Source organism: Vulpes lagopus, chromosome 5 (genome assembly GCF_018345385.1).
Source record: "Vulpes lagopus strain Blue_001 chromosome 5, ASM1834538v1, whole genome shotgun sequence".
NCBI classification, from domain to species: Eukaryota; Metazoa; Chordata; class Mammalia; order Carnivora; family Canidae; genus Vulpes; species Vulpes lagopus.
In genome coordinates, this window is record NC_054828.1 from 14,782,638 (window position 1) to 14,806,059 (window position 23,422).

At 50.8% G+C, this 23,422-nt stretch overlaps 1 protein-coding gene across 2 annotated transcripts in view; it reads left to right on the forward strand.

Annotated features, from left to right (window-relative positions):
• The window catches only part of SYN3 (synapsin III), a 456,205-nt gene that overhangs the window by 425,008 nt on the left and 7,775 nt on the right, over positions 1-23,422 (forward strand). For both annotated transcript variants that reach the window (XM_041755595.1, XM_041755596.1), the window contains 6 exons: positions 1,683-1,825; positions 6,860-6,934; positions 11,265-11,367; positions 15,684-15,818; positions 16,684-16,771; positions 21,898-22,186. In XM_041755595.1, coding sequence (XP_041611529.1) covers positions 1,683-1,825; positions 6,860-6,934; positions 11,265-11,367; positions 15,684-15,818; positions 16,684-16,771; positions 21,898-22,186 — 833 coding nt within the window. The remainder of the gene's footprint in view (positions 1-1,682; positions 1,826-6,859; positions 6,935-11,264; positions 11,368-15,683; positions 15,819-16,683; positions 16,772-21,897; positions 22,187-23,422) is intronic.

Here is a 23,422-nt window from a genome sequence, read left to right on the forward strand (position 1 = left end):
GTGGGAGGAGCACGCTGCAGCCTGGAAGAAAAGGCAGGAAAGCTGGTGAGCTTGGGAAAGGATGGCAAATAGGACTCTTGCTTGGTCACTTTTATTTTCTCCTCAAAGTGGGACTTAGTGTCATCACTGAGAGGCTGGGACTCTCTCAGAGAGCCAAGAAGAGAGAAGGTATGCCAAGCCTTGCTCCCCATCATTGTTTCCCATCTGTTAGGTTGGAACAGCAGGCATGCACTTGTAGCTGCCCTCAAGATGGTTTGGAGAACAGCTGTGCTCTTGGACTCCTGAATTTCATTCCCAGCTCTGTGCTTAGCTGCCGCATGGCCTTGGACAAAGCAAGAAATAAGTTTCTGCATCTGTTAAATGACCATAATAATGCCCACACCGCCCGCCTCACAATCCCATTTTGTGTCCCATGAGAGAGCTGTGAAACTTCTTTGTAAGTTGTGAGGTTGTGGGTGGGCATCATTCTGCAGGGATGGAGTGGTCAGGGCACTGGTGAGTCTCCAAGGGAGATAAGAGAGAGGCTAAGAGAGATTATAAGGACAGCCTCCTGTGCAAGCTGCCCCCCCCACCCCAACACCCCCCCACCACCAGGGGATCTGGGCTCTGCCCACCTCTGGCCCAACATTAGACCCCCTTGTGCTGTCCCGGTGAGGGTAACAGGGGAGGGGGCAGCACTCTTAACTGTCCACAGCTGGTGGCAATCAGCTTGTGTCCTGTCTTGAGATCACAGCCATAGAGCATTGGCCTCGTCCCCAGCATTGGCCTTGGAAGTTCTCCTGGGACCTCCCCCTGACCCCAAGGCACCACTTCATGTTCCTGGCCTCAGCCCAATAAACAGTGAGTGTCTCCCCCAGGCCTTTGGTTGGGCACAATTAGCCTTTTCCAGTGTATATGCACGTGCACACACACACACACACACACACACGCACACACATACACACACACTGCTTACAAGCACCGCATACAACACGTCACACATACATGTACCCCCCACAAACTGCACATACATGCAACCCACGTGCACATGCCCAACACATACATAGCACATGGACGTATACATGCACTTTCTTTTTCCCAACCGGGCTCTACCCCATGTCACATTCAACCCACTGTACAACTCGCCATGAAATCCTCCATGTAAGTACTTGAGGGATTTTTCTAAAACACAAATTAGGCTACTTTCTTGTTTACACTCCTCTACTTCTTCCAGTGGTTTTCCAGATCCTTCAAGCTAAAATTCTAGACCCTTACCAAAGCAATTGAAGGATGCTGAACTTGGGGGACCAAGGTGTGTTTCCTGACAACCCTCTTCAGCCATCCCTCATCCTGCAGGCCAATCACCCAGTCTGAACCACTTGCACAGCCCTCGTCTCCGTGTGGCTCCTCCTGCCTCGGCTTTGCCCATCCCCTCTATCCTCCAGAGAAATGCTCCTGCTGAAAACTGTACTATTCCAAACCCTGTTCAGAGCTTACCTGTTCTGTAAATATTCTCTTGACAGTCCAAATGGAATGTTCTCTTCCTCATCTACAGGTATGTATGTAGTAGAATGACCTGTTCTCCCTGCTAAGCAGGTGACTTTCTCAAGGTCACTCTATTGATAGAACACTGGGTCCTGGCATTGGGTCTGTGCTCCGTGAATACTGGTGGCTGGCACTCACCCCCTGATCCTCCCACACAGATCAAAGTAGAAAACCAGCATGACTACCAGGACATCACCAGCATGGTGGCTATGGCCAAAACCTATGCTACCACTGAGGCCTTCATTGACTCCAAGTACGACATCCGCATCCAGAAAATCGGATCCAACTACAAGGCTTACATGTGAGTCCCTGAGCAGGGGCTGGGTTGCTGGGAGGAGAGGTGGGAGGAGAGTGTAGGAGGAACAGCGATTAGAGATGCAGGTCCAGCCCTGTCTCCTCCACCGCAGGGCAGAGACCCTTCAGCCCATTGTTATTCTCCCTTTATGGCCTCTTTCTGCCCTTCTTCTCCAGTCAGTACGGCTAAGTGCTGATGCTTTCTCAGAGCTTATCCCAGGGTCAAAATCTGTCTACCCAAAGAGAGCTATTTCTCTCAAAGGAAGAAAGATACTTGGCATGTTTGGGAGAACTTCAAGTATCCATGGGATGTATATCATAGGAGACCAGACTAAAAGAGAAACTTTGAGGACAAATCAAGGAGGGTTTTGCATGCCTTGCTGAGGGTTTTGGGTTTTGTCTTGTTTTCTTCTGAGCAGAGAAGTGGCATGATCTGACCTGTATTTATAAAAAGCTGGCTCTGGGGCCACAGGCTGCCAAGGGGTTTCTCTAGAATTTTTAAGACCAATTAGGAGATTACATCAGATTTCTCCAGCTGCAAGCAACAGAAACCACATCTGACCACACTGATGGAGTTTTCAAAAGGAAATTTATTAGAAAGCCATGAATGATCAGAATCTCTGAAAACAGTTGAAACCACTCAACTGTCAATTTCAGAAATATTAGGATTTAGGGCAGCCGCAGGAATCTGGGTGGCGAGAGTAACAATCTTCATGGTACCCCTACTGGAAAATGAATCTGCTGGAATCATTTTCAGTGCTGAACTCAAGGTTGTGATGCCATGGAAACAGCACTGATGAACCCAACTTGGATCACATGCTTGTTAGTTAGAGAATGACAGAAAAACAGTATGGAGAGTCCCACCAAGATAACATACAATATGGGCAGGGTCATCCCCCAATGGGAACAGAGATGCTGTGACAAAGGGAAGAGGAAATGAATGCCAGAAAATTCAACACATTCACCCCAGAGGTGGTTCTGGCACAGGATGCCTCACACTCGAGCTGCTGCGGTCGTCAGAATGGAAGTTCTTGAAAAGGTGGGAGGTCTTATCTGCTCCAAGGCCTCTCTGTGTCTCACTTTGGAATGTTGTAGATTCCCCTTGAAGGAATCTACCCCCAGAGAGCTAACCTGTGCCAGGTTGCCAAGCGTTAATGGAGCACTGGCTGTGCACAGGCTCCTATCTGAGGGCTGCAGTGGCTGGCTCTGGACAGTTGGAAACCTCTCTGTGCGCTTTTGTGCAGTGGAACTCATGCTCTAGGTCAGGGTTAGCAAACCACAGCCCACAGGCTAAATCCAGCTGCTACCTGTTTCTGTAAATAAAGTTTTATTAACCACAGCCAGACACATCCATTTATGCATTATCTAGGGTTGCTTTTGCACTACCTAGATTGCCTCCACTATGGGTCAGCAGAATTTTTCTATAAAGGGCCCAATGGTCATTTTAGGCTTTGTGGGCACACAATGCACAGCAACTACTCCACTCTGCCATCACCTGGGGAACTGGAGAAGATGCAGGCAGTTGACCTATCAAGGAAAGCTTCCCAGGAAAGGGGTGGAGCCAGTCCTCAAGGAATACTTCTGTCTTGCCCATTCCTCTCTTCCACCCCTGAGCCAGGCCAGACCTGTTCCTGCTCTCAGATACCCTCAGAGTCATAAGGTTGGCTCTCCTCTGCCCCCTCTGCGTTGGGGAACATTCCAGTGCAGCCGTCCGATGCATTCCTGAGGCCTCCACCATCCATCATGATATCATTTCCCTCCTCTCCTCATTGTTCGTGTTTCCACTTGACATTGACGACACCTTGTCCCAGTTTCACTTCTTGAAGATTAGCTCACTGCTGCATTCTTTATGCTGAGCCTTTCTGCCCTGGCAGCTCCAGTTTGTCATTAGTTATGGATTTTCCTGGACCCTGGGTTGGCCCCTGTCCAAGGGAGGGGGTCTGTGTCAGACCTCAATGTAGACCACCCTCTCTGCCTGCCACCACCACCACTACCACCATTACCAAGCCCGCCGATCATTCAGCCTCCTTTCTGGCCCACTTCCTGCCCTATATTTCAAGGCCTTTGTACTTGTTGCTACTGGGGTGTCCCTGTTACTAGGGCCTCTCAGCAGACAGAGCCAGGAAATACATATGTGTGCCTTAACCCATGCGTGCACATGTATCCAGCTCTATCTAAAGCTAAAAAGAGTTCATATTGACATCTCCGACTTTCGTCGGGTACCACATGATTCATTTCAGCCTTCCCAGATTGCTTATCTATAACTTCCTGCTCCAACAGGGAAAACCTGGCTCCTACCATCTGCCATCTATTTACTTATTTGTTCAGTCCCAGTACAATTGCAGAACCATTAACTTGGAGCCCCGTGGAAAAGAGCTTTACCCACGGCAGTACAGTGCTCATGCACAGCTCCTTCTATGGTTAGTCAGTCAGCCTCCACTCCCATCTAAGGTTACTTGGGTCCACACCTTATCACCCGCCTCTACCCTCTTCAGCAAGGAGGTCAACGTCATACATTTGCAATATAGGTAGACTTTTCTGTCACGGTCTACATTCTGTCCCACATTCCAGTGGCTGAATCACCTTTGGGCCAAGTGACTCTTTTCCCCCAAGCCTGGGATGGGCTCTGCCATGGAAAGTCATAGTTAAGAGCTTGGAGTTTCTCAGATGGGGATTGGTGGCTTCTGTCGCTCAGTGAGAATGGTAATCACAGTAATATCTGTCTCATTAGTTCTGTGAGCCTGAATGAACCAGGACTTCTAGAGCCCTTAGACCCAGGTCTCAGACAGAGAAAGCCCCCATCAAATAGCAACTCTCACTATTATTATTTTCTTGGCAGGAGAGCAATCTGGCTTGTGCTCCTGCTGCCTCTGGCATTGCAATGCCTTCTTTTCTTGTCTCCAGTGACTGAAAAATAATGGTAGTGCCCCGAGGGCTAAGCCATTTATGGGAATATTTCCTTTAGTCCACACAATGTGGAAGGATGGAGATCATTCCCATTTCACCAATGAAAAAAATAAAAACTCAGAGATACAGCAAGAAAATTATGGAAACAAGATTCAACCTTGCATCTGTCTGACTCAAGTCAGTTTTTCCCTTCTCTTACCACCATGCAGATCCTGCTATGCCAACCCTACCACCCTCTGAGGCACATTCATTGGTTCCCTTCTGGGGTCATGTTGAATGACTCTGGTTTCTCCTTTGCTTTCCCAGAGCTCTTCACTCCTTTGAAACTGGTCCACCCTTCCAGGTAATGAGCAGCCTTAGGATGGGGTCATCTCTGCATACCAAAACAAATCTAAAACCCAGGACATAGAGCAGCCCAGTGAGAGTTTGCTGAATTGAATTGAATCAAGCTAGGCTGAACTGAACTGACATAAAGCTTATCAACATCACTGTGCCCCTTAGCAATTCTAGCTCCTGTTGGCCACCATCTATTTTCAGCATCTTCTGTTTTCAGATACAATTTATTTTCTGTTTTAAGAAGATATATTCGTGTAGCAATTTCTCCCACTTCACCCTTTAATCTCAACCATATACCTTCCCTTACATGCCTTCCCTTGGCCATAAAATGAAAAACTTTACCTCTGCCACTTTGCTTACACTCATTCAGTCTTTGCTGAATCCAGATATGGCACTGGAGATTATTTGTCTTTATTTTTCCCCTAATATAGTCCCTTACCCAGTAGTTAGTTACTAGGTATCTACTACTTGCCAGGTCCCACTGGACAGTGTGGGGACAGGGGATGAGTCTAATAACATTTCCCCTGCCCTAGGGAGACTGGACACTAAAGGAGTCTTTCCAAGTGAGATAAGCATTACTAAACATTGGTTTAGGGGCATCTACTCTTGTTAGGGGAGGTGGGCTGTTGGAAGTCACATGTCATATGAAACGTGAAGGATGAGTAGTCCTTAGGGAGGGAAAGATGGAGACATAGACTGAATCAGGCAAAGGGAAGAATGTGTGCAGAAGCCTTGACATAGGAAAAACCCATGGCATTGGAGCACTGCAAGGGAGGTTGGTGTTGCTGGAACAGAAAAGGAAAGACGAACCGAGAGAGTGTTGAGGCCAGAAGGCCTTCCTGCCCTTCACCATGAAAAAATTATCACTTCTCTCCATGGGTCATTTTTCCTACATTTTGGAGCCCTCAAGAAATTCCAGAATCATGAGTGGCTCTATTGCTTTGGTTCTCCTTTTCAAAAACAAGAGGCCAAAGCTTGGAGCATTTCATCTGATGGTGTAGACATTTTTAAAATTTAAACTTTAGAGGCACCTGCACCCCAGTGTTTATAGAAGCAATGTCCACAATAGCTAAACTATGGAAAGAGCCCACTGACAGATGAATCGTTAAGAAGATATGGTCTATATATACAATGGAATATTACTCAGCCATCAGAAAGGATGAATACCTACCATTTACATTGACGTAGATGAAACTGGAGAGTATTATGCTGAGCAAAATAAGCCAATCAGAGAAAGACAATTATCTTATGGTTTCACTCATGTGGAATATAAGAAACAGTGCAGGGGATCATAGGGGAAGGGAGGGAAAACTGAATGGGAAGTCATCAGAGAGGGAGACAAACCATGAGAGACACTTAACCATAGGAAACAAACTGAGGGTTGCTGCAGGGGAGTGGAGTGGGGGGAGGGGGTAAGTGGGTGATGGGCATTAAGGAGGGCATGTGATGTAGCACTGGGTGTTATATGCAACTGATAAATCACTGACCTCTACCTCTGAAACTAATGATGTACTATATACGGTCTAATTGAATTCAAATTTTAAAAAATGAAAAAAAATCTTTAGATCTCAAAGAAATCTAGAAAAAGATACATAAGATCCAACAAATAAATAAGATAATCAACATAAAGGAAAATAAAAACAGGCAAATAAAGCTGGGGACAAGACATGTACCTAATGATATACACCAGCACGTGAGGCAGGTATTCGAATTGGAGCGTCCTAAGAGCCAAAGCAAATAAGGAAAGCAGAGCAGTGACAGGGGTCCTAATGCCCTCAGTGTTATTTTTCTGATACAGGCGAACATCCATCTCTGGAAACTGGAAGGCCAACACAGGCTCTGCCATGCTGGAGCAAGTGGCCATGACTGAGAGGTAAGAGACAAGGTGTGAGAGGGTGTGGCACCAGCCCCAGCAGGAGGTGGGGGAGGAGTACCACAAGGGGCCTGTAAGGAGTGCCGCCTCACCCTCCTGCCAGTGCTTCACCACCCACAGAGCACGTTCCTAGGCACGTCAGCTGTTGATTGCGCGGCAACCTGCAGGGTAGATATTACAGTAATCCCACTTCACAGATGAGAGAAGAAAGTTCAGAGAGGGAAAGTGACTTGTCCAGGGTCACAGAGCTGAGAGTAGATCCCTGATGTCTTAACTCCAAGTCCAGGGGTCTTTCCAGCCCTGCCCAGCTATTACGGAGAGAGCAGGGAGTCCTTACCAGTCCCCTCTGTGCTCTGACAGGTACATAAAAGCATCCTTATTAGGGCACCAGGGCTACTGGAATGTCCATCCCTCTCTCAGACTTATATCTTCAACTCAGTGTCAGGAGGGAGAGGTTATTTCTACTGAGTCATGAATGTGGTATGTGCACCCTGGCTGAAGGCACCTCAGGTCCCTCTGCCTTTCAGCACTGCTGGGCACTCTCTCCACCTGAAGAAGGGCCAGTCACCTGCTCGCAAGGCCAGCAGCGCACACACATGCTTCCCTGCGTGCCTGGTGACCTCTGTGTGCTGGCATGCAACAAGAGTGCATGGAGTGTGGGCTTTGGGGTCAGGTCTGGGTGAACATTTATTGAGTGCCTACTGCCTGCCATGTTGTGCCAAGCACTAAAGGAGCCAAGATGAAAAAAGGTGCAGCCTTTCCCTTCAAAGACTCTGGGTCCACTCCAACCATCACAACACAAATCTCATTGATCAGAGACAGAAGGTAGATTGGTTGGCTTGTGGCAATGAAAACTGCAGAGGTGCAGCTCTAGGTGAGGCTTTAGGGCTCATTCTACACACCTCAGCTCAGCTTTCTTCTGCGTTAGCTTCATTCCACACGGCGGGCTCATCTGGTGGCCCATCGAGGCCCCAGACTTCCATCCTGACCATGTCAAGGAGGGCAGGGACAAAACTTCTCTTTCCCAACCATCTCAACCAAAGACTGGAAGGGAGCCTTGATCATGGATTGGCCTGCTGTGGGTCACATGACCATTGCTGAGCCAATCACTAGACCCAGAAGCGGCACCTGTGAGATTGCTCCGGGCCTACATCTTGTCTCCACCCATTGGAGATTGCCCTGGGGCCAGCTATCGCAGCAATGGGTTGGGAGGGCTTGACTCCATTGAACATCAAAAAGGATAAGAAGGGAAATCAATGTTGTGCAGACTAAACCTACAGAGGTCCCCTCCTGGCTCCCCAGTCAACATAGGAGACACAGTGTGGTATTTTGGGGTGGAAGTGAGCTGTGGTGCTTGCAGGAGGAGCACAGAAAGGGGGCACCCAATGCAGATAAGGGAGGAGTGAGGTCAGAGAAGGCTTCCTGAAGGAGGTGGTTCCACAATCACCTTGTAAAGAGTGAGTAGGAGTTGGGAGGCATCCCTTCATTTCCTTGTTGGTTATCTGTTGAGCGGGAGCTGGGAGCCAGGTGTTGAGTGAGGCCCTGGGGGAACTGTGGCAGACAAGACAGACATGGTCCCTGCCCTCATGATCTGCTGGCTCAGGGCCTCTAAGAAGCAGGATGTGAATGAAAATGAGTGTCCTGTCCCTTCCAGGCTGTGTTACCTGAGGCGAGTTAACTAATCTTTGTGAACCGCTTCAGCTGTTAATCGGAGGTGATCAACTAGAGTGCTGACGGGGAGAGGGATGGTCAGTACCTAACCCCACAGCCACCGTGGCAGGGTGGGGCTGCCCTCCCTTCCTGACAGCCCTGGTGGCAGCTGCCGCCTTCCTCTGGGAGCCCGCCTATATCAACTAGTCTCAGGGAGGGCGTGCTGGTTACCTTGCCCACCCGAATCATCTGGTCTGAGGCAGTCGTTTCCTTCCCCCAGTGAACAGCCATGGGGCACTGTGGTCCTTTTCTCTGTGGCCTCTCCAGAATGTGAGCCCAGCCTTCTGCGATGCCCCATGAACTGCTCTCAAGTGTCCCCAGCAGGCCACCACATCCTAGCTCCGCACAGTTCCAGGTTTCTTGGGCCATTCCTGCCAGAGCCTGCCTTAGGCCAGGGTCCACTTAGGCCTGGAATTCACTTTCCCTTCTGTAAAGTCATAGGCAGTATTGCCAAAACCTGAAGCAGAGCTCCCCTATCCCACCTCCACAGTGGGAGGAATCCTCTGGGGGCCCATAAACAGGCCCTGGCTCCTTTTTCCACCTGGCTTACCTGTTTGCCAGGTAACCTGACCCTTCAGCAAAACCAACAATGTGGCTTGGTCAGTGCTAGTCCCACCTGGCTGGGGCAGGGGGTAGTGTGACCCATGTTTTCCAGTCTTTCCCGTCCTGCTCCATCCATGGAGCCCCTTCCTGGGCCCTGGGAAAGGGGACCTGTGCCCCATGGATACAGCCAGTAGGTATTCTGGAAGTTCATCATTGGCAAACAGCCTCTAGAACCCAGCTTTCTCTGGGCAAACAGCCTCTAGAACCCAGGTCTTTCTCTGGCTTCTGTCTTCCATTGAGAAGAAACCTGACTCAGGGGTGTGTCTCAGGGCACAGGCCTCCCTAAACTGAAGAAGCCTCAGCTGTGAGCCACTCCTGCCAAATACAGGGACCCTGTCAGAGAGCCCAGGGGCATCTTAGAACTCTGAGGACCAAAGGCCGTCCTCATGTGTGGCTGCACATGAGAATCACGTGAGAAGCTTTAAAAATGTGTAGAGAGTATTCTAGCATAGGGCAGGGCCCCCAAATCTGTATGTTTATGTTTGTTTGCTCTACCCTCTGGTGATTCTGGGACACAACTAGAATCACACTAGGCCTGCCCATTTTTCAGATAAGGAAACAGGCTTCAAGAAGGAGAGGATTACCCAAAATTATTGAGGACTTTAGTAGCAAGACTCCATGTCACTGGTCTCCCAGGCAGAGGGACAAAAGGCTGCCATGTGTCCCAACTAAGAGGAAGGGTGGCTTGCTTGGCCTGTGGAATCAGACAGACTCTAGGTTTGGAGGCCAGCACAGTGGCTGGTGAAGCTCTCTCAACCTCAGTCTCCTCATCAGTAAGATGGGTTAGACCTTCCTGAAAGAGTTGGGTGGGGGTTAGAGAATGAAGGGTCACCCCCGCAGATGGCCTGGGACCTGTTGGTTGCTGAATATGCATGAGTTTTCATCCTTCCTTTTCCTTCTGTGATCTCACACACTCTCTGTTAGAGTTGAATGAAAAAAGCCAGAGCCAGGAGCCAGGAGATCTATGTAATCCTGGCTGTATTACTGTCTCGCTGTGTGACCTGGCCAAACTGCTCTCCACCTCTGGGCCTCAGTGGGCCTTGGCGGTTAAGATGAGAAGGTTGGTTCTAAGAGCACTTCGGCCATGACCTCTCCTCATTCTAGGCCTTGTAGCTCAGAGACACAAATAGATCTCAGAGCAGGCGTGCCCTGTGTGACCCTGGAGAGTGAGGGCAGAAGCAAGAATATTGACACCAAGTCCCTGGTGACTCCCAAGTCCGGCCCCCACAAGAGATGCCAAGTGCGAGCCCGGGAAGACTTCTCCAGATACAACCATCCCCTTGTTGTGGGGTCAAAATCCAGTGTCGAGATCTTTCCCCTGCAAAGCAAACTGACCTTGTAGCCATCAAGTGGCTGGAAAGGGAACAAAAGCATTGGGTCCAGAGGGCCAGGCCCAGAGGGGAGAGCGGCCTGCCAGGCTCCCCGGCCTGCCCGCCCCAGGCTCAGGGCAGAATGCGCCCTTTGTCCCCTTTGTCCCCCGCAGGCTGTTGTCTAGCGTGCTCACTGGGGCTTGGAGTATGGCCTGGGAGGGATTCTGAGCCCTTCCAGCAGCTTTCCCAAGGGAAAGGGCCGCAGGAGTGGCTGGGTGTTCAGGATGGCTCCGGATGGAGGCAGGGCAAGCTCTGTGGAGCCAGCACGGCACTGCCGTGGCTGGGTCCCTGACATCTCTCCCTCCTCTCCTTCCTTCTGCTCCTCACCCTTCCTCTCTCCGGCTTCCTGCCTCCCTTGCTAGTCTCTCTCTGCCCATCTGTGTTTCTGCCTTTGCTTGTACCCCATTCTGTCCCTCCCATTGCCTCTCTGTTTCCCTCTGTGTCTCTGTCTCTCTCGCTGCATCTCTGTCTCTTGTTATTTCTGACCACCTCTCTCTGTTTCTGGATGTGTGCACGTGTCACTGTCCTAGGCCTGTTTATCTGTGTGTCTCCCTGTGTCTTTCTCTGTCTCCACCTCTCTCTCTCCTTCTGCTCCCCCTTCCTGCTCTCTCCCCCCACGCTCACAGTCTATCTCTCCGTCCCTGCAGGTACAGGCTGTGGGTGGACAGCTGCTCAGAAATGTTTGGCGGCCTGGACATCTGCGCTGTCAAGGCGGTCCACAGCAAGGACGGCAGAGATTACATCATTGAGGTGAGGGCTGAAGCAGAAGGTCCTCCTGGCCAGAGGGACAGAATCCACCCATGGGCTCCACCGTGGTCAGCCATGCCCCGGCCCATGGCCTGGGCACACGCAGCTCCCAGAGGCTTCTCACCCACCACCCTCACAAACCTCCCCATCCCCATCCTCGGCAACATCTAGAGCATCTGTGTTCCACAGGCAGTTTGACAACCCGTGGGCCTAAGGATGGTGGGGGTGGGGAGCATCAGTCCATGAGTCAGCAAGATCTGTGCCATTGGGCCTCTTAAATTTTCTGTGTCCAAGTGTGTCAGGAGGGCACACTTCCCTAGTCACCGTGCAGAGATTCCTCTTCATTCAACAGACCTGTCCTTGGGGTTCCCTGGGGCTAGGCAGGGGTGTGGTTCTGGGGACAGAGCTGTGAACCAGACAGACATGGGGTGTACAGGCTGGTGAGGAAGAAGGATGATAAACGGGTCATGGAGGACACTGAAAGTTAGGACAGGGAGCACGGCGCTGCAGGGGTAGGAATGGAACAAAAGACGTAGGGAATTAGAATTGTGAGAGATGCTGCAGAGGAGCTGCGGGTCTCAGAATCTCCCCAATGACCCACCTACAGCCCATGCCTCTCCCAGGCCCACAGCCTGCTGTCCCCGCCAGCAGGACTGTCCCTACCCATCTACCTCTAATCCCCACTCCCCTTCCCCTGCCAGCTTCCTATCCATGCTCCCTGCCCCCCCCCAACCCCACAGTCCCCCTGTCTCCTCCAGGACTGCCCCCCACACCAGGCCTCCTGGTCCCACAGTCCTCCTCTGCACCCCAAACCCTCTCCCTGCCCCATCTCTCTACCCCACCCCCCGCAGCTCTGGCTCTCCACTGCCCTCCCCTGAAAAAGCCCCTATGGCCTCAGAGTCCTCCCTCCTCCCCCCAGCTGCACATCTCCGTGTTCACACTGCCCCCACAACCCCTTCCCGGGCTCCCCTTCTGTGGCCTTCCAACCCCAGCGGATGGGTGGTGCTGACACAAGGCCAAGACACGTGAGGGAGAGCCCTGTGGCCGCCCCCTCCCAGGCTGTGGGCGGCTAATGGGAAGCACATGGCTGGGCGACCACAGGAGCCAGCTAGTCCCCAGGCCTGCGTGCCTACGCCACTCCCCAGGACCCCCAGCGCGGCACTACCGGTGACTCTGTGGGTGGGGGCCCTGCTATTTTTTGTGGCTGACCCAGGAGAGCAGCAGCCTCCTGCCCAGGGAATGGCCACCACGGAGGTGTCGGGAGGGATCCAGGGCGGACACCGTCCCTCCCCAGAGAGGCCAGAAGCTCCCAGGAGGATTTGCATCTGTATTTGCAGGTTCCATCTTGCTCTGGAATATAGCTCTCATCTCAAGTCCAGCAAGCACTTCCCTCTGGCTGCTACCATAGCTGAAACCACCCCCACCCCGGCCCCCTCCCCCAGGACACCTGCTCAAAGGAGCAGTACTGGCCTGCACACTTGCTTCTGAGCCAGAGAGAGGCAGGCTGCATCCTGGAGGAGTGGGTGCCCAGCCTTCCTGAGGATGCCCTGGTGCTTTGGACCAGGGACGGACCAAGGGCCTTCCTGCCTGAGGTCTTGCATCTCTTGAGACCCCTCCAGGCCCTGCTACGCCTACATGTCCTCACAGGGACCAGCAGACACAAACACAGCTGTGGCGCACACGCAGTCATCCAGCCTTCACTAACCAGTCCTGGTGCTGGGTGCCAGGCTCCAGGCCAGGTGATGGGGACTCAGCAGCAACCATGGCGGCCGGGACCCTCCTCCTAGAGCTTCCATCCAGAGAGGTGACAGCCATCATGGAGGAAGGGCTCCTTGGCTCCCCCCTCACACACACACACACACACACCCGAGTTTAGCCCCCTCTCCCTTCCATTCTCTCTGCCCCCAAGAGCTCCTGCCTATTTGAGTTTTCTCCACCTTCGTATTTGTAGGCCTAGGCTCCCTGCCTCCAAACATTCAAAGGGTCAGGGATGAAGGACCTCTTACATTAAAAAAAAAAAAAAAAAAAAGCAAAATTAGTGGTTTTGTACTTTAAAAAACAAGAAAATATCTTCTCAAAATGTTCCAGAAAAAAAAAAAAAATGACTTTTCAGACTGTTTTTTCTCTCAGAAACATTGCAGAGCTGTTTCCCTTGCTCTTGGGTTTACAGTGGGGTCAAGGGAGATGAGGAACTTGCTACCAGGAAGATAAAAGGTATTTTTTTCCCCAGTGAGGAAAAAAATGGCAGAAGAGATCCAAAAATACTGTTTTCTTCAGCCACCTCTGTGGTGAGAACATAAAATTTGTATGACATGTTTTGTGATGATCCTCACAGTAAAATACTCAGGGGAAAGACCCTTGAACTTGCCCTCCGTGGCCTGTCCAGGGAATGACATTGCTCACTGGAAAAATATCTCCCTGGGGAGACCAGAGTGTCCACTTCCTTTGGCTTTGTCCACCACGGGGATTCGAAACTGCTCTGACCTCAGGTTCCTCGCAGTGGCTGTTTTCCACTGCAGGGAGTGTAGGAAACAGAGACCAGAGCAGACAACGGTGGGCAGGGGCAGGGAGAGGAGGACAGGCATGTGTCCACGTAGACAGACTCCACGGTTACGACCCAGTTCAGCCCACGTAGGCCAGCAGGCTGTTGGTGTGCCGGGCACAGAGAGCTCGGATGCCAGGGACTCAGGCCCAACCCACGAGGAGTTTGGGTTGAGGACAGCGCTCAGGACCAGGCTGGAATCAACATTCACATCCTTGAGTTTGCTTTCCAGCCTCCCAATCACAGAGGGTGCTTTGGACACATGGACCCCTAGGTGCCCCAGCTGGGTTTCCCAGCCACCTAAGGCCCTCAGTTTACAACTGCCCAACATCACACAGCAAGTCTGTAGCAGAACATAGGCTTGGATTCCGGGTTTCCGTTCCCAGTTTTCACCACAGAGAGCTGTTTCAGTGCTCGGTGAGAAATGGAAGGACTGTGGCTTGCTAGTCACGTGTTCTCGAATTTACTACTTGTTTGATGTCTTCACCTTCCTCATCATTTTGATAAAGATAATAGTGGTGCCTGCCTCCAAGAGCTCTTCTGAGACTTGTATAAGATCACCACACCCAGTGCTTGGAACAGTGCCTGGCCTGTAATCAGTGCTTAATAAAACATAGCGCACAGTGTCCTGATCATCACAAGCAGGACTCCGTGCAAGGACCTTCGTTTTTCCATCGTAGGGGTTATTGAGGGCATAGCTGTTGATCAGGACCTAGGGCGCATCCCTGACCCAAGGACTTAGAGTCTGGTGGAGAGACACAGGGAAACAGGAGAGGTCAGCACTCCCCTGGGTAAGCTCCCCAAGGCAAGAGTGCGGCTGAGCAGCTGGTTAGAAGTTGCTCAGAGGGAGAGGAAGGGCTTAGCTGGGTGTTTCCAGAGGACAAGAAGGAGTTAAGTGAAGAGTGAGCAGAGGGAATGGGTGTAGTTAGGGACCTGGTCAGAAGACAGAGCCTGGTAAGTCCAGAGCCTGGAGGAGGGGAAACAAGGCCATGTGTTTGGTGGCCGGGGCAGGTGAGCAGGCTGGAATCTGGCAGAGGAGAGAGTGCCTGTCTGGGCCATGCTCCACTCCACACCTTCTACGGCTGCCCATGCACGTGCACGGTTGGCCTGTGTGACTTTGGCTGAGTCCCCTCCAATCCCTAGGCCTCAGTTTCTCCACCTGCCAAAAGAGCAGGTTGAGCAAATATGATCTCTCAGGAGCTGCCCCCCAGCATGAGTACTTTGCCTCCTTTGAGAAACAGGCTGTTACCTGTGGAGGGAGTTTCTCTGCTGGCATAGGCTCTGCCAGAGGCCCCAAGGACAGGCTGCTTCTCTCTGAACCCAGGGCCAACTGCAGCCCATATCACTTTTTGGTCCAAATTGAGCCCCCCCCCCCCCCCCACTGCTTCCGGCTTTGTGGAAAACCTTGACCTTGGACCAGTGGCCCAGAGGTCAACCCCAAGCCTGGGTAGGAGCCAAGGTGGGAAAGGAGGGGGCAGAGACCGGCTTCCCCAAGAAAAGAGCAGAAAAGGTTAGCAAAGGCTCTCTGGCCCTTGGTCACATTTCTGTAGCCCAAAAAATGGAGGCTGAATTGTAGCGAAGCCAGAGAGTGGATTGAGACAGAACTGCGGGGACCTGGGTGACTCCAGGGGAGCAGACCCAGCCCAAGGCCGGGACCAGGTTGGCTGGAGAACACCGCCACCCAGCGGCCACTTCGGTGCTGAGCCCTGAGCCAGCCCTCCTGGGCCTCGCTAGCGATTTGCGTGGGGCTCCCTCGGGCCTCCTTTCTCTCCCACAGGTGATGGACAGCTCAATGCCCTTGATTGGCGAGCACGTGGAAGAGGACAGACAGCTGATGGCCGACCTGGTTGTCTCCAAAATGAGCCAACTCCTCGTACCCGGGGGCACTGTGCCCTCACCACTGAGGCCTTGGGTAAGGTTCTCGGGAACACAGGAGACTTTGTGGCCGGGAGAAATGCCAGGCTGTCTAGAAATGAGGAGTCCCTCGGAATCAAAGGAGATGCCCCTAGAATGGCACCTCCCCGGGGAGACAGGAATGGGGTGCAGGTGGAGGTGGGCATGAGGGCCTGCACCCCTGCTCCAACCAGACAGGGGCTTTGGGAGGCTCTCAGACCTCCCTCCTTCCATGTCATGGGGGGAAACACTCGAGGGCGGAGATCATTATCGTGAGAAGCCAGTTGTCCCTTCTGTGCCCTCCATGCTGGGCCTGAGCAGGGAGCAGCGGGTGTGTGTGGCCATGTGTGTATGGTTGTGTGCGTGCATGCATAGATGTGTGTACACACATGCCCTTTGTGTGTTCCCAGAGCACCAGTCAATAGACACTATTGTGTCTTCTGTTTCTCCATCCCCCAACCTCCACAAGCTCCCACACAGCTCCTCCATTCCATGGTCCTCAGCACAGATTACCAGATCATTCTCCACAGAATTTGCTAGCTCCTAGTTTTATGGAAAAGCAAGTCTCAAACCTGCTCCCCTCCCCCTTTCCCCCCAAAAACAAATCTATCATAATAGCTGTGGGAATGGTGGTTATACTTGAGGGGGTTGTGGGCTGGGAAGGGGCATGGGGCAGCCTTCTCTGCTGGAATGTTCTGTCCTGATCTGGGTGGTGGCTACCCAGACATATACACATGAAAAAAAGTCACGATGGTGTGTGCTCTTAAGAATTATGCACCATACATAAGTTCACCTCTGTGATAACAAGATCTTAATGAATCCTGCCTTCTGAGGAAGCAGGTGGCTGTGGCATCACAACAGGTTTCTTTCCTCTCCTGCTCTAGGCTCCACAGACTAAACCAGCAAAGTCCCCAGGGCCAGCCCAGCTGGGGCCTCCGCTTGGACAGCCCCAGCCACGCCCGCCCACACAAGGTAAGAGCCAGGACAAGTCACCCAGAGAGATTATACAGGGAGGATGTTTAAATGCCCCAAGTTGTCGGTGTGTGGTCTCCAGAGGGCACTCGGGAAAAATCCACCTTAATACTGTAGCCACAGAATGCGCGCACCCTGTGTGCAGAGCGAACGGGACTGTGATGTGTGTCACCCCCTTCCACTCAGGAGGGAAGGACGGGAAGACAGAACTCACGGAGCACCTCAGCATGCCAGGCACCCAGCGAGGGACTTCCCCATCTATTTCCCTCCTTTTTTTTTTTTTTTTTTGTCTCCCAGTCTCCACAGTGAAAACATCAGTATTTCCTTTCTACTAAGGTGCACATTGAGGCTTTGCCCAAGGAAACACAGCAAGAAAATGCAGGTTTGTAAGTCTGGCCTTTTAGATCTTTGAGAAAGTGTTTCTTAGCCCCTAGTGGTGCCTGTTTATGGATTGATGAGCCAACCAGCCAGAGTGGGAAAGAGAGAAACGCAGAACATGATATAAGACCTGTCAGTGGAAATTCTCCCTCAAAAAATATTCCGGCATTACTGTGTAAATGCCACCATTTAATAGAGAACGGATAGACTAGCGATGACAGGATGAAGCCGTGGCAATAACTAACTCTCTTACGGAATGTCGCCGCTTGAGGGTTCTCCCCCGAGGGCCTGGGGAGGAAACTCGCCACGGCGCTCACTCTCAGCCAGAACCTTCCAGGCGCACGCTCACTGCTCTAGCACCACCTTGGAGCTTCCAGGCAGCTCTGCATCAAGAAGCCCCGCCAGGGGGTTTCACAGCAATCTTTTTAAAAATCTGCTTAGAACCTATCAGGGGGGGAGAAAAAGCATTAATCTCATGCTCTGGCCTTTCTAATCACTTTTATTAAAATGATATATTCATTGTTTCTTGGGGAAAAAATTGACCCTGGGTATTTAATGGCTTCCCGTTCCACAGGTGTCAGATAAAGTACCCCATCCATCTTTCTCATGTGTGCCAGAAAGTAGGGGCTCCTGGAGGCTCAGTGGTTGAGCATCTGCCTTCAGCTGAGGTCATGATCCTGGGGTCCTGGGATGGAGTCCTATATTGGGCTCCCTGCTCCTCCCTCTCCCTCTGCCTCTTACCCAGCTTGTGTACTCTCTCTCTCTCTCTCTCTCTCAAACAGGTAAATAAGATCTTTTTTTTAAAAAAGGCAGAAAGTATTTAAGAAAAGGGAACTGCCTAACTTCTATAACCATGTACATGGACGGCAGGATTCTTCTTGTGGCAGATAAGCGTGTTTATGAACCCTCCTCCGCATGTCAGTACCCTAAGGTCTTAGGCAAGTTACAGGGCTTCTCGGAGCCTGTGTCTCGCAGGTGATAGAACCACTGCCCTGTGTGGTTATGGGGAGGCCACCGTGAGGCCATGCAGGTGAAGCAGCTAGCAAGGTGACAGCACAGAGGTGACGCCCAGAAGGTGCTAGCTCTTCCTACTAATAGTTTACTAGGAATAACTATCTATATAACTTTTACTGTTAAAAACTTATTATCAATAACGTGTGTCTTACTAACAATTAAAACCCACATGCTGTTCTTAATGATTGTTACCATTAACAATCCTTATAAAGCAGCCCCAGTGCCCTGCTCCCGCCTGGCGGTAATTCTATCATTATAAATGTTCAAAAATGATTTATTCATCCCCCTGCCAGGCTCCTGGCTGTGCCTCTGCCCTGCCGTCTCCTTTCCCGCTCTGCCCCAGGACTTATTTTTTAAAACACATTTGAACAGAGCACTTTTAAAACAGAGAGCTACTGTATTCTGGTTTCCTCTCCGGACCAGAGTACAGACATGCTTGATAAAGAGATATTATTTTACAGGACGTAAGGCTAAACACACTTTTAGTGAGTTGAAAAACAATCGATTTAAAATCAATTAATATAATTAAAGCAAACGCTCATTGAATTAACATTCAGATTAAAAATAACAAGGCTAATTAAAGAACAATGCTTTCATTGAGTTCCCGAAATAACAGGATCACATTGTTAACCTGTTTGTTTGAACTCACCGTAAAAAGTGAAGTTTTCTTTTAACAAACCTCATAATTTTTTAGCACCGGTCCTGTGCTTAGGCAAATACTTTCTATATATAAGCTAATGGGTTTTTGTATGTGCTAAAATTAAAAATACTGAATTGTTTGCTTTGCCAAGATGCTGAAAGAAATGAGTGTCCCTTGAGGAAGCCCGGGTGTCTAAGAGGGACTCGACAAATAGTTACTAAATGAATGAATGAGGATCCAGATTTTCCAAGATGTTACTGGCCCCAGGATAGGGGTGGGGGGACGGGAAGACTTGAGATAAAAGTAGAAAACAGAGGTTTGCTTTGACTGGAAGTGGGTTTAAAACACAGAAGAGTAAGCCAGCATTTAGAAGTCAGGAGCTCTTGCACAAATATCTTGATTGCAGGTTCTCTCAACAGAGCAGAAGCTCTGGAAGCCAGACGCCTGCGTTCCTCTTCAGAAACTGTCCCCAGCAGTCATTTTCTTTACTTGCACCTCTTTAGAGAAAGAGTTGTCTCAACTATGTTTTTATCTCAAGGAAAAAAAATTAAAGCCAAATGATTTTTCGGACACTTGCCAGCTTCGTTTACATATGTCCCTGCTGGTCCTATCAGTGTTTGGGTTTGAGAACCCCGGGCCCTCCAAGCCACCGGGACAGACAGCGAGGAAAGCCATACACAGCAGATCAAGGCCACGTACAATCAGTTGCTGAATCGGTGCCGCCACCCAGTCCAGCGTAGAAAGTGCTGCACCGGCTCACAGGAACGTTCGCTTTGGAAGAAATGTTGAGTGGCTGGTCTGAGGACTTCATTTTACAAACAAGGGCCCAGAAACACAGAGAAAAGTGACTTACTCATGGTCACATAGCAAGGTAATGCAAGACTGGAATCAAGACCTGGCGCTCCTGGTGCCAGTATGGTGTCAGGGCCACCAGACATGCAGGTCGTGCCCTCGGCACATGTGCTGGCTGGGATGACGTCTGAGAGCAAAGGTCAGCTGAAGTCTAGGCCCAGCTCCTCCTGCACCGGGCTCAGAGCTGCCACCCCTACAGGAGAGCTGCTTTCCTTCATTTGCACAAAGATGTGAGGCTTCGGGGCAGCCCTGCATGGCATAGTTATTTGGGTTTGGGATTTTTTTTTTTTTTTTTTTAAGGAAGAACGAGAAAATGAAACAGAGCTTTTGAGTCAAAGAGATCTAGGTTTGAATTTTGGCTCTTCCCCTTATTAGAAGTGACAGCTTGAGCAAGTCACAGTATGTCTGGGACTCAGCTTCTTTGTAAAATTGGGGAAATTTATGGGGATGATGCCTAACCACAGTGCTACTGCCAGGCTGCCCAGCCCTAGGCTAGGGATGACGTAGTGTGTGCTCAGTTAGACCTGTGGAGGGCAGGTGAGCAGAAGTCACGTTATGAAAGAGACCCGGAGACGGGCTCCAGCTCCTTTGAACTTCCAGTCTCCTCACCTGTCTGAATGATCTCCACAAAGCAGGGCACAAACAACCCTGGTACAGCCCACTTGTCCCAGGAGCAGGCTCCAGGCTCTTTGGGCAAAATGCAATTCAGAGTCAGCAACTCTGACCCTCAGGCTTTGAGAGTGAGGAGAGAGCACCTTGCTTGCCTGGGGCCTTGGAGTTCCACTCAAGGTCATTCCTGGGCAGCTAAATTGTCCCCAAGCTCATGATGCCTACACACTCCGTGCAGGGGGAGGGAGAAGCCACGGCCCTTGTGAGCTTCCTGTGGCTGCCGCTTGTAGTTGAGAGACCTTGAGGAGGCTGAGTGTCCACCTCTCCGTGACGAGAAGGATGGCATCTTCCCTGCCAGCCTCCCTCTAGATCGAATGACATACTGCCTTTGAAAGTTCTTAGAAAAGTTTAAAGAGCTATCGAAAAGTAAGGGATAATCCATTGTTTCAAGTCATACATCTTTTTTTTAATATTTTATTTATTTATTCATGAGAGGCACAGACTGAGAGAGAGAGAGAGAGAGAGGCAGAGACACAGGCAGAGGGAGAAGCAGGCTCCATGCAGGGAGCCCGATGTGGGACTCGATCCCGGGTCTTCAGGATCACACCCTGGACCGAAGGCAAGCACTAAACTCCTGAGCCACCCAGGGATCCCCAAAAGTCATACATCTTCAATGTGGAAAACATCAGTGAGCAAAAGGAAGAGAATTAACCCCACCACTTTGGTCACCATCAAGCTGTGGCTCATTTCTCAAAGTGCAAAGAGTGGAGGCATCACCGGGGAGCTTGTTGGAGATACAGAACCCAGAGTCCGCCAGTAGCCATGTGCTTGGGCTCCATAGCAAATACCATTGATGGGGTGGCTTCTACAAAAGACATTTATCCTCTCTTAGTCATGGCAGTCCAAGGTCAAGGTGCCAATAGGGCTGGAAGTTCTCTCCATGGCTTGCAGACAGAACCTTCTCACTGGGTCCTCACGTGGTCCTTCCTCTGTGCGGCCCCTGGGGTCTCTCTCTTCTTCTAAGGGCGCCCGTCCTATTAGATGAGAGCCCTACCTATGACATCATTTAACAATAATTAGTTCCTTTAGGGTCCAATCTCCAAATGCAGTCACCTTGTGGGTATGGACTTCAAAATAAGAATGGAGGAGTGAGGGGTGGAGGGGACACAGTTTTGATCCACAACACTGTTCCGGACCTACTGGATCAGAACCTGTATTTTGACAAGATCCCCAGTGATTCATGCGCACATTAAAGTTAGAGACTCACTGGTTTGGGTGGACAACTTCCCAGTCTTTATTTTTTATATGACTATATACGTAGGTGCTAAAATGGAATAAAACTGTACGTGCTCCTTTGTAAGCTGCCTTTTCTGTTCCCGGGGCACATTCAGCACGTGCTGTCAGTGGTCCTATACGTCACTTACTGTTACTGTGCCGTCATCGATGGTGGCCACGGCGTATTCCATCCTATGACAGATCTTAGTGTTGCTGACCACTTCCTCGATGGGGCGTTTATACTGTTTTCAGCTTTTCACTGTTACAAACACCACTGTAATGAACATCCTTGATAGGTTTGTGCACCGCCGTGTTAATCTTAAGAAAAACTTGAACATAATAATTTTTCGCCCTGTAGGGGGCCCTCGCCAAACTCCATCCCCGCAGCCTGCGCGATCTGGAAGCCCCTCCCAGCAGAGGCTCTCCCCGCAAGGCCAGCAGCCCCTGAGCCCCCCATCTGGGTCTCCGCAGCAGCGATCACCCGGCTCTCCACAGCTGTCCCGGGCATCCAGTGGCAGCTCTGCAAACCAGGCCTCCAAACCAGGCGCTCTCCTCACCTCCCAGCCCCGGCCCCCCGTTCAAGGCCGCAGTGCCTCCCAACAGGGGGAAGAGTCCAAGAAGCCAGCACCTCCACAACCTCATCTCAAGTAAGTGCTCTGGGGTTGCGCAGGGTAGACGGTGGAGATGGGATGTGGGCAGAGCCTGGCAGACTCAAGGCAAGGACTCAGAGGACGAAGGAGGACCCACTGAGGCCTCGCCCACATTTTAAGTGGATAGGAGGCCTCAAGGATGGACTTGGGTGTGGCCGCCAGGGCCCAGGAGGTCCGAGGAGAGCATAGCTCCCCCCACGATCCTCCAGATACACATGCACCAGCTATCTCTTTCTGCGTAACAAACCTCCCTGGAATATAGTACCCTACGAAAACAGCCATTTTCTTTGTTCGTAAGTTTTTGGTTCACCCATTTATTCTGAGTTTGACTCAACTGGGAGATTCTTGTGCCAGTCTCTCCTGTAGAGTTGCCAGATAAAATACAGGATGCCCAGTTAGATTTGCATTTCAGAGAAGTGATGAATAATTTTGAGTATAAGTATATTCTCAAACATTGCCTGGGATATACTTATACTAAAAAAAGTATACTTATGCTAAACCAAAAGTATTTTGTTTTTCTATCTGAAATTCAGATTTAAGTGGGTATCCTCTATTCTTATTTACGAAATCTAGCAACCCTACTCTCCTGGGATCGTTCATATGGCAGCAGTCATCTGGCATCTTCACTGGGGCTGGATGGTCCAAGAGGGCCTTACACACACATCTGCTGTCTGCTGGGCCCCTCTCTCCATGGGCCACAGGCTCCAGCAGGGTGGGCCCCGCTACCTCAGAGGATAGAATTCTGTCTCCAAAGAGCAAAAGTGGAAGCTTTAGGGCCTCTTGAGGCCCAGCTTTGAAGCCACACAATGTCACTTCATCCCACCTCATGCTTTTAGTCAAAGCAACTTCCATGGTTGAAGACTTGTGGCAGGAGGACCTGCAAAGCCATGTTCAAAAGGCTAGACCCCAGGGACGGGAGGGACTGTTATTGTCATGCCACGTTTGTGGACGACCCATCACGACATACATGCTCATCCCCTTTCCACTCAAGCCTCACTCAGTTCGAGCTCCCAGAGGTCCCAGATGTGTTTTCCTGGGAAAGCCCCTCCCTTCCCTCCCTGCCAAGCACTAATGTTGATAAGCAGAGTCTTACTCCCAGCATCCCTTGTCCACTTACCACGTGCCAAGCACTTCACATAGTCGGGGTTTTTTTGTTTTGTTTTTGTGGGTTTTTTTTTTAAATTCTCACAAGCTTAGGAGTTAGTAACTCTTATTATCCACATTTTACAAATG